This window comes from Syngnathus scovelli, chromosome 5 (assembly GCF_024217435.2).
Source record: "Syngnathus scovelli strain Florida chromosome 5, RoL_Ssco_1.2, whole genome shotgun sequence".
NCBI lineage: Eukaryota > Metazoa > Chordata > Actinopteri > Syngnathiformes > Syngnathidae > Syngnathus > Syngnathus scovelli.
Genome location: NC_090851.1, coordinates 12278731 through 12289758, shown reverse-complemented (window position 1 = coordinate 12289758; position 11028 = coordinate 12278731). Strand labels below are relative to the sequence as shown.

At 40.7% G+C, this 11028-nt stretch overlaps 1 protein-coding gene across 9 annotated transcripts in view; it reads left to right on the top strand.

Annotated features, from left to right (window-relative positions):
• The first annotated feature begins 43 nt into the window (after window positions 1–43).
• The window catches only part of LOC125968764 (endonuclease V), a 79294-nt gene continuing 68309 nt past the window's right edge, over window positions 44–11028 (top strand). For 8 of the 9 annotated variants that reach the window (XM_068650921.1, XM_049720151.2, XM_068650920.1 and 5 more), the window contains exons 1-5: window positions 44–498; window positions 1196–1367; window positions 5347–5481; window positions 6856–6895; window positions 8222–8334. In XM_068650921.1, coding sequence (XP_068507022.1) covers window positions 461–498; window positions 1196–1367; window positions 5347–5481; window positions 6856–6895; window positions 8222–8334 — 498 coding nt within the window. In that variant the 5' untranslated portion in view covers window positions 44–460. The remainder of the gene's footprint in view (window positions 499–1195; window positions 1368–5346; window positions 5482–6855; window positions 6896–8221; window positions 8335–11028) is intronic. The other variant, XM_049720154.2, reaches the window with a different exon arrangement.

Here is an 11028-nt window from a genome sequence, read left to right as displayed (position 1 = left end):
ATAAACTAGAAGGCTTCTTTCTATTTGTTGTCATGTTACAAAAAAACATGTTATGAAGAAAATTTGCATCAAATTCACAGGATTAACCCTTTGATGCACATCGGTCAAAAGTGGCCCGACTAAGTTTTAATTTTCTGAATCTTTGCAATGAATTTAATTTTCAGTCAATACAACCTCCACATAGCGTTTTTATACTTCATACTCTACATTTTAACTTGTTGCCAATGTGTACACAATTGTTTGAATTAAAATAATGTAAAATAACGCCATGACAAACCCAACACGCACGCGCGCGCACATGTGATTTTCCTTTGGGCCGCTAGATGGAAGTATTTATGTAGGTAATGCCTTCGCTGGGTCGGGCTTAGGCAGACGTCACACACGGAAGTATTTCCTTTACTACTGAGTAGCTGCAAATGACATTTGAATGATTTCTTACCAACCCGTCTTAATTGCATAAATGTCTCCAACGGAAGAGTTGGTCAAGCAGTGGGAGAGGTCAGTGCGTTGCAAAATTGTATTCTTAGGTTTGTTCAATTATCTGCATTCCGATGACTACTTGTCACAATGCACGATCTGTGTGTTGCTTTCTCTTCAAAGTTAATAAACAATTCTCAGTTTTAAGTGATACCAAATATAAATGTATAATGTAAGAACCGCACAGCTATCAGGTTTTTTGCAGCGCAGTTCAAATCAGTGAATTCCCAACTATAATATTTACAATATTAAATGACAATCGTGGTTTGTGTCAATCAAAAGAGAGCATTTTATTGTTAAGGAATAATGTATTACACTCATTACCTATATAGATCCCTGTTTCTCGCGGGAGACACGTCCAAGACAAAATTTCCCCAAAAGAAGCAAAGCATGCTTGCTTCCAGATGTTTGTCAAACCCAGTCGAAGTTTACTGTAAAATGGGCACATAAAGCAAAATAGAGTTGTATACTCAAACACCAAAACGTTCAATTAAAGTATTTAATTTCCACAAACAAAAGTCCACTAACTTAATTCTAACATACAGACATTAGAAATAGTTTTAGACACAGACAACGGTTTTCTTGCCTGTACTGTACACTGTAATAAACTATAAAGAAAGCACAACAATAAATAGTGATATTACAGGCTTTACTGTACATTTTGAATTTAACGTTCAGCATGTGCCTTTTTTGCCTCAGACTTGTGTCATGTGTGCAGTGAGCAGGAGCGTCTCAGAGAGCAGGTGGTGGAGGAGGACACGGAAGATTGGCAGAAGAGTCCAAACTTCTCAGGGCTTCAAAGGGTCGCAGGGTTGGACCTTTCATTCATCAAAGGTGATGACGTCAATGCCTGCTCCCAGCTTGTCGTGCTCAGCTACCCTGACCTTAAGGTAAGCTGTGTCTGTTCTCCTATCAGACTTTTTAAATCACCAATTTGGTTACCGTATTGGCCCGCCTATAAGACAAGTTTTTTTTTTCATTGACTCAAACTTGAGTCTTGAAAAAGAGGGGGTCGTCTTTAATCGAGGTCGTCTTATATTCGGGCCAATACGGTAGTTAATGGCCCTATAACAATTAATATGAAAATGAAGCTTCAATTTTGCTTCATGAAATTGTTGTTTTAACACCTCTCGATGGCACAACATTGACTTGCCATTTCTTAACTCCTTTTATTTAAACTAATAGTGTCACCTCGAGAAGTTAAAAAATACAACTGGTTCATGAAGCAAATTTGAAGCTTTATTTTCCCCTCATCCACATGTATAAGGGTGTGCACACTTATGAAACTTCATCATCTCAGATGTTTTTTCATGTTTTTCTTTCAAATTAATAGGTACAGTTTATAGGTCACATCTATGTTGGGTAAAGGTTTTTAAATTATTTATCTTGTTTAGTCTTAGTTGGCAGTTTCTACTATTGCATCTACACTAGATTGACAGATTTTTTTCAAATTAATTTGTACAGTTTATAGGTCACATCTATGTTGGGTAAAGGTTTTTAAATTATTTATCTTGTTTAGTCTTAGTTGACAGTTTCTACTACTGCATCTACACTAGATTAACAGACAGATGTGTTGACTTGTATAATGAGATCATTTGAATAATGCCAATGTTTAAAAGGCTGATTGAAGTACAGTAATCCCTCGTTTATCGCGGATAAATGGTTCCAAAAACCACCTGCGATAAGTGAAATCCGCGAAGTGCGCTCGCCAACAAGAAGTACTGGGCAGACTAACAAGTTAGCGGAAAGATGCTAATTCGCGATCGTGCTAACAGACGAAAATGGACTTCTAAAGGAATGTAAACGAACATTTGGGTTAATACTACATTGTCCTAAATGTTAAACACATGTTTCCTCAATTTAGAAGTTTTGTTTTGACTTTTAAATTGTTTTTTAATTTGGAAAAAAAATCTGCGATGTAGTGAAGCCGCGATAAACGAAACACGAAGTAGCGAGGGATCACTGTACTGAAGTTATCAGAGCATTGTGTTCTGCTGCCAGGCTGGATTATGCAGCATGCCACCTGTACTACACTGTGTGACAAATGGCTTGTGCTGAGAGTCAAATAAATGCAACTGGGTTACACAATCACGTTGTTGAACAGAATGTCTGAACATTTCATTAACTTTGATTTCATAAAGGCAATATACTCTGACAAATGTCATAAATCATAATGGGTAAATCATTATGCTATGGGACGTTGCCAACAAGCAAGGTCAATACAGAAATAAATACTGTGCTGTTAAATGCTACACAAAAGTTAAATTAAATTAACAGTGACCCTGTCACAATCATCTCAACAGCAAGCCCTTGATCCACATTACAGTATAATAGCCTTACTGTTGGATAGAATTATCCATCTATTCATTGTCTAAGTATAGTGTCTTTCCTCATTAGGATTCCAGTTAAGATGAAGCCTATCCCAGCTGATTATGGGCAAGAAGCAGTGTACAGGGATTGTCGACAGCCGAGCACAGAGCACATATACGGTGGATATAAAAAGTCGATACACCTGACAAATTTGTAATATGAAAAAGTGAGACCAAAACAAATCATTTTAATTGTTTTCACCTAAAACCTGTAGAACTCAATGGAAAAGAAGGAAATCATTTTAAGAGGCTGAAAAAGAAACTAACACTATTTGAATGTTCTTAGAACTGGTGGCTGCGTTCGGATGTTTTCTGTCTGGGTAGTTTTCTTGTGTGATCCAGAAGAGTAACACGAGAACCGATAAATAAAGTTGTTCAAAACCAGGTCCAAATGATATATGCTTTAAAACAAACTTTCCTGCTGTGTGCTGTGAATAAATATAGTTCACTCACATCTTTATTCACAAGAGATTTTTGAATGTCATGGTCAACCCCATTGTGTCATATTGTACCTAAGCACCAAGCACCGCTATTTGGAACTGGTTATAATTCTCTCCACATTGACTATCCCACCATGCTTTACTGTAGGTACAATTTTCTTTTGGTGATGAACAGTGTGTTTGCACCCAAATACACCTTTTTGAATTATGCTTAAAAAAAATCAAATTTTGTTTTAGCCAGCCATTTCATACTTTGCTGCATGCACTTCAAGATTTCAAGTGTGTTTTTTTTTTCAAAATGTAGCCTGGCTGTAATGTTTTTCTTTTCTTCTTTTGTTTGCTGTATTCCATTGAATGCCTTGGAAATTCGTTTCAACCTTCCTCCTGACAGATACCTTTGAACAATGAAATCCCTCTCATGCTCTGAAATTTCTCTGCAGACCAGGGCTTGTGCTCTATGATGCTAATATAAAAATGGCAAGAAAAGCACATTAGAACATTTGGGCTTTACATGTTACAGGTTATATAAATGGTGTAAAGGGTTTTTAATGGGGAACTTTCTTTTTTTTGCAAGAATATGTTGTATATGTGCCCCCACTAGTCTAAACATTTTGATTAATATTGCATTTGTGGAATATCATTAAGCAGATACATTTTTTCACTTCATCCATATCAGGGATGCTGTTGACCGAAACTAATGTCGCCAGTGCCTTTGGGGTCCCATAGCAAATGTCACGTGACCAAACCTAGGTGTGCTTTGGGACTACGAGGTACTGACCCTTTTGATACGGGCTGTTCAGCTAGAAAGAGCTGAGATAAGTGGCTGCAGTGGAAGAAAATGAACGCATGGGTGCATACCCTAAACTAAATTATGAAGTGCGGTGGCGATGTACACCAAATGGGCCACTGGTACCTTTTACTATAGAAACTCCAAGTGGTTGGACTTGGTGGAAGGGCTTCTTTATTTGCTGCACCAATTATGTTTTACATGATCAAATTAGAGATTTTCTTTTCAGTGTCGTGTTGAATTGTAAATTATCAACATGGCTGGGAAAACAAGCTAGAAAAGCACTGTTAAGTCTTTAATTGCAAACCAAATACAACACTTGACTTGAAAAAGCAATGAAAAAAAATAACATTGGTTTAATTTGTCCTTCGTTTTGTCCTCTAGAGTTGGAGTTAATTCAGGCATTACTCAGAGAACCTCCTACCATCCCACTTAAAAAAGGGGTTCAAGTATTAAAAAAAAAAAAAAAAAAAAAACCCTAATCAATTATTCTCAATCTTTATAAATAAGAATTCAGAACATTAACAGTTCTTCAGAATCTGTGACCTGGTCCTCTCTCATTTCCTTAGTGCTTTGCAAATTTCCGGTATGTCTAGTTGAGTAACAATGTTTGATTTCTTGAGCACCGCAGTCTGTTGTCTGTGCATTCAAGACATGTCGGGGTGCCCCTGTGTTAAATTAAAAAAACAACAACAACATTCCGTCTCCTGTTTTTGCCGAAATTGTTTGGAATCGCCAACCTCTCTCTTCACGGCGGATTTTGAAAAAGACATGACGTGCACATATCCTTTTCATTTTCCATCCACTTGTTGTCACTTCAGAATTACATTTCGTCGAAATATTGTCATGAGCTTGAGCTGTGAAGAGGCACTTTTACATGTTGGCCAGTATGCGCTGACTCTCATTTAACAGAAGTTTGAATGTGATTGGTTAATCCTGAATACAGCCACACTTGAAAGGTCTGCACGCTTCCGCTCTCTGAAAGATTCCTTTTTTTTTTTTTTCTTTCAATTGAGTTGTCCCAATTTGATGGAACAAAAAACATTTGTATTGTTTTTCACTTGGTCTCATTTTTCCAAATCACAAAAACCTGGCATTTGAACATGGGTGTGTAGACTTTTTCTATCCATTGTTGATAGATTCACAAACATGGTTGTCAGCTCATCAACCAAAGAGACCCCCACACCAACAATAAATTGTTTCAATATAATTGTTTGCTTTTAGGTGTTTTGTGAGTTATATGAAATCATTATGACCCCTTGCTTCTGCCCAGGTGCTCTATGAGGACAGTCAAATGGTGACCCTGACAGCACCGTACATGGCAGGCTTTCTAGCCTTCAGAGAAACCCCTTTCCTCTTGGAGGCACTGCAGCGACTTGAAAGGGACAGGCCCGCACTTCTGCCTCAGGCAATTAATCATAGCACTGTGTTTTGACAAGTTTGGCTGCACAACACATTTTACGACAAGAAAATTGGGGTGGAATCACACTCCTCAGCCTCCCTGGTAAGGTCTATTCAGGGGTGCTGGAGAGGAGAGTCCGTCAGGAAGTCGAACCTCGGATTCAGGAGGAGCAGTGTGGCTTTCGTCCTGGCCAAGGAACAGTGGACCAGCTCTACACCCTCAGCAGGTTCCTCGAGGGTGCATGGGAGTTCGCCCAACCAGTCCACATGTGTTTTGTGGACTTGGAGAAGGCGTTCGACCGTGTCCCTCGGGAGGTTCTGCGGAGGGTGCTTTGGGAGTACGGGGCCCCGAGCCAACTGATAAGGGCGGTATGGTCCTTGTATCACCGATGCCAGAGTTTAGTCCGCATTTCCGGCAGTAAGTCGGATTCGTTCCCAGTGAGGGTTGGACTCCGCCAAGGCTGCCCTTTGTCACCGATTCTGTTCATAATTTTCGGTCGGGATGAGGGTCAGCACCTCAAAATCCGAGTCCATGGTCCTCAATCGGAAAAGGGTGGAATGCCCTCTCCGGATTGGGGATGAGATCCTGTCCCAAGTGGAGGAGTTTAAGTATCTTGGGGTCTTGTTCACGAGTGAGGGGAGGATGGAGCGCGAAATCGACAGGCGGATCGGTGCAGCGCCGGCAGTAATGCGGACTCTGTACCGGTCCGTCGTGGTAAAGAGAGAGCTGAGCCAAAAGGCAAAACTCTCAATTTACCGGTCGATTTACGCTCCTACCCTCACCTATGGTCACGAGCTATGGGTTGTGACCGAAAGAACAAGATCCCGGATACAAGCGGCCAAAATGAGTTTTCTCCGCAGGATGAGATAGGTTGAGAAGCTCGGTCATCCGGGAGAGACTCGGAGAAGAGTCGCTACTCCTCCACGTTGAGAGGAGCCAGATGAGGTGGCTCGGGCATCTCATCAGGATGCCTCCTGGACGCCTCCCTGGGGAGGTGTTCCGGGCATGTCCCACGGGTAGGAGAACCCGGGGACGACCCAGGATGCGCTGGAAAGACTATGTCTCTCAGCTGGGCTGGGAACGCCTTGGGATCCCCCGGGATGAGCTGGATGAAGTGGCTGGGGAGAGGGAAGTCTGGGAGTCCCTCCTGAAGCTGCTGCCCCCACGACCTGACCCCGAATAAGCGGAAGAAGATGGATGGATGGATGGATGGATGGATGGATGGCTGGATGGATGGATGGATGGATGGATGGATGGATGGATGGATGGATGGATGGATGGATGGATGGATGGATGGATGGATGGATGGAAAATTGGGGTTAACTTACCCTTTAAGTATTGAATGTGTTAATGTTGTGATTGTAATGTGTCTCCCAACAGGTGGTATTTGTGGATGGCAATGGTCTCTTTCACTACAGAGGTAAGAAAACATAAAATGCAGTTCCCACCCAGATGCCCATCACATCAAACATCCCATCCATCCGTCTGTCCGTCCATCCATCCATCCATCCATCCATCCATCCATCCATCCATCCATCCATCCATCCATCCATCCATCCATCCATCCATCCATCCATCCATCCATCCATCCATCCATCCATCCATCCATCCATCCATCCATCCATCCATCCATCCATCCATCCATCCATCCATCCATCCATCCATCCATCCATCCATCCATCCATCCATCCAATCTGTGTATACGGGGTCACATGAATGCTCGTCCAAGGCGTTCTCCAACTGTTCACATCACATGCGAAATGCTGACTACATCATTCACGAGGGGAGACATTGTAGTTTACCTTTTTAGCTGCACTTTGTATGCACCAATCTCATGCATAGACCCTGGCGAGTCAATTTTCTACTTCCGCAATTTTATGTGCGCTCTGATTTTAAAGAGAGCAGCTTCGATTGCCCGGAAGTCGGCTGTTTCACCCAACAACGGTGCTCAACAGCACAAACACCATCTTCCACATGTGTGAGTCGAGGAAAATCCTCCCCAAAAAAATATCACAGATGCGCACAGACTGCACTTTGCACTAGACTTGTGCTAAATGAAAATTGGGCCCTGTTTCTTACAGATTTGTATAGCTACTTTATAGCTGCAGGTGAGTTCCCACTATGTTTCAGCTGGGTGGCACGATGGTCGACTCGTTAGCATATCCGCCTGACAATGTGAAGGTTGTGGGTTTGATTCTGTCTCCAGCCTTCTTGTGTGGAGTTTGCATGTTCTCTCCGTGCCTGCATGGGTTTCGTCCGGGTCCAAAAACAAGGCTGATTGAGCACTCCAAAGTTTGAATTTCTCTTAGGTGTGAGTGTGAAGGGTTGTTTTGTCTGTGCCCTTCGATTGGCTGGCAACCAGTTCAGGTTGTCCCCCGCCTCTTGACCAAAGTCAAGTGAGATAGGCTTCAGCAGGCCCGCAACCCCGTGAGGAAAAACGGTCTGAAAAATGGATAGATGGATGGGTTCCTCTGGGAGTGAATTGTTCAAGGTCCCAAAACATCTCTAAATTGAAGTTTCTCATGTTTGTTTGAATAATTCCATAAAACTGCCTTTAATATTGTGAGAATGACGACATTTGTTATATTGTATTTCTAAGACCCCATTTAATATTCACTTTTGTTGAAAATCTGATTATATCATGTTACCTCAGTGGGAACAAATTTCCTTAGGACAACTGGGATGTTTATTTAATGTTGTTCTTATCATGCATGAATGACAAATATTTTTGGTTTTGTTCATGCAGAATTTGGACTAGCATGTCATGTTGGAGTGCTGTCAGGGCTGCCTTGTGTTGGTGTTGCCAAGAACCTGCTCCAGGTCCAGGGAGTTTACAAAAATGAAGAACACCAGTCTCAGGTAAACTCATATTTCTCTTAATTTACATTGTTTTCCATCCATATCTTGCAGCAATTTGTAATGCTAGGCAAACATTGCATAGGACTCTTTGAGTATTGATTATTGTTTCGCTGAGTTGGTATTGTTTTGCCATTAGGAATAATGAAACTATTCTCTTGTGAAAGACGTTTGATTTAATTTTTACTTTTGTGAACTTATTTAGAAAAAATGGCATGCCAGACACTGACAAAGGACAGAATCAACATTGCAACAAAAGTACAGGAACAATGAGACAGATTACTTTATTTCTTTGCTCTAAGACAGGGGTGTCAAACTCATTTTTTTTGCAGGCCACATTGCAGTCATAGCTTCTTTCGTAGGGCCATTATGACTGTCAACCCAAATAAATGTATGAGCACCTCACATTATATACAGTAAAAGCTACAAGACAAACTGACAAATAACTCGTTTTCAAATCAGACGAGTAAAAACTGGTCAAATATTAAAAAAATGATATTAAAAATGAAGACAATTTACAATTCTAGTAATAACACACGAATTTGATGCACAATTTGTCTTTGCGGGCCACATAAAATGATGTGTCGGGCCGTATCTGGCCCCCAGGCCTTGAGTTTGACACATGTGCTCCAAGATGCCTGAGAATGTCATTTGAAAAAATGTTTTGGATTTTTTTTTTTTTTTTGCTGCCTGTCTCCCTGGCTTTAGACATAAGGATAAAAATTCAATATCTGTCATAAATTTGTTGTGTCAGAAGCTGTCAAATTATGTTTCAGCTTGTTCTGTTCCTTACTGTGCCTTTGGTAGCCAAACATCATTTAACATGTGAAACCCCACGTTGTCACACTGGAATTGTCACGTGCCATGCCAGAGACGCTCGGCCGGCAACTTCCCTCAGCCACACCCCTTTGTTACCGTAATGTCTGTCACCTGCTTCCTCTTGTTACCTTGTGTATTTAAACTCTACCTGTGTGTTTCTCCCTGTCGGTGTTTACTGTTGTCTTCCGTCCCTGTCCGCGCCCGGTGTTCCTGTTGTCTGGTCCCCCCCCCCCCGGTCTTGTCTGGAGGCTCACAGTCAGAATTTGATCCTTGTCCAAGTGGACTTCTGTCGGTCGGTCTGTCTGCTGGCCGTGAGTCTCTATCCTGTCTGTGTCTTCGTTTCCCCACCTGACTCCCTTCCAACTCCCTTTCCCTTCAATAAACCCTGGTTCAAGCTGCATTTGGTCACCCTGGCTCAACTCATTCCCTGACAGGAATGTGTTTTGCTTATAGATCAAGAAAATAAAAAATACAATAGAAAAGAAAGCTATCATAGCTATTACAATCGTAGGTTATTATGGACACATTGATTTTACTTGTGAAGAGAAATTCTTTGGCAGAGGTCAGTGCTGTCTGATTTGCTTCCTTATTTTACCCTATGTCTAATTTTCTCTCTCTCTCTCTCTCTCTCTCTCTCTCTCTCTCTCTCTCTCTCTCTCTCTCTCTCTCTCTCTCTCTCTCTCTCTCTCTCTCTCGCTCTCTCTCATTATTATATTAGATGGGGTCTTAGAGAGAGAGAGAGACACACACAAAACAAAAGCTTATAAGAGCTCAATCCAGCCTACATATTAGAGAGACATTTATTTGTAGAAAACACTTGTTGGCATATCTCTGCCTATTTAAGAAATGTGTGGTGGGGTTAAAAAAAAAAACAGATATACTATATTTTTAATGAATGAGCATCAATTTATTCACAGAATTAGCCTATGCAGGCTATGCCTATCCTCCCTTGAGTCCAATGTATTACTTAAGGCAAACCTTAAGACTTTGCAAACTCTTTGAAAACATTGTGTCGAAGGTTAAAGTTATGACTCCCTAATGCTTAACTTTCTTTGGGGAGTAATGATAGCGATAACCCATTGGCAGGAAAGTCTGTTTTGTTGATCTATCCATCTTCCCCAAGACATAATTTCTGCCTCTGCTTTAGCCACAATTATACCTGAAGCTGGGAGCAAATGCCCAAGATTATATATTAAGGTTGTTTTGGGGTGCTTGCATTTTCAGCTGATCTAATCTTTTGTTGGAATGATGTTGTAACCTATTGATTAAACTAAACTATTGAGGTAACAAAAGGCCACTCTGCAAATGTATTCAGACTGTGGGAGGCATTTACTTGGATGTGTTTTGTTTGGCTTTTTCTAGTGTAGAGTCTTGCACTGATTAGAATTAAATGTTCCATATTTATAATGTTAGTACTAATAACATTATAATAATATTCACATCGCATCCATCCTCGAAGCACCCTTCTCCATTCTGACGCATAATGCACAGTACCACCAGCATCTTTACATATACCATTCTCAGTAGCGTGTGAAAAAAAATCTTGAATTTACAAAGTAATTAAGAAGAAAATAATGCCTTTATTATAATAGCTCTGTAATGATGGAAACCCTTTGTGGCAGTGAATCAAGATAAAATATCAACATTCAGAAACATCTGTATTACTTTTTGCACAAACCGATAATTGTCTAATCATGGTATTAGCTCTAGACTAAACATGGATTAGCGTACAAGTATAATCCTATCCTATTTATTTATTTATTTATTTAAATTGGGTTTTGGTTTTTTAGATTGTCTATTTTCCTATTCCTATTTTTGGGCTTCCTCTATGTACTTCTATTGCCAAATTAATTTCTTTCTCAGGGGCTGAAACAAATT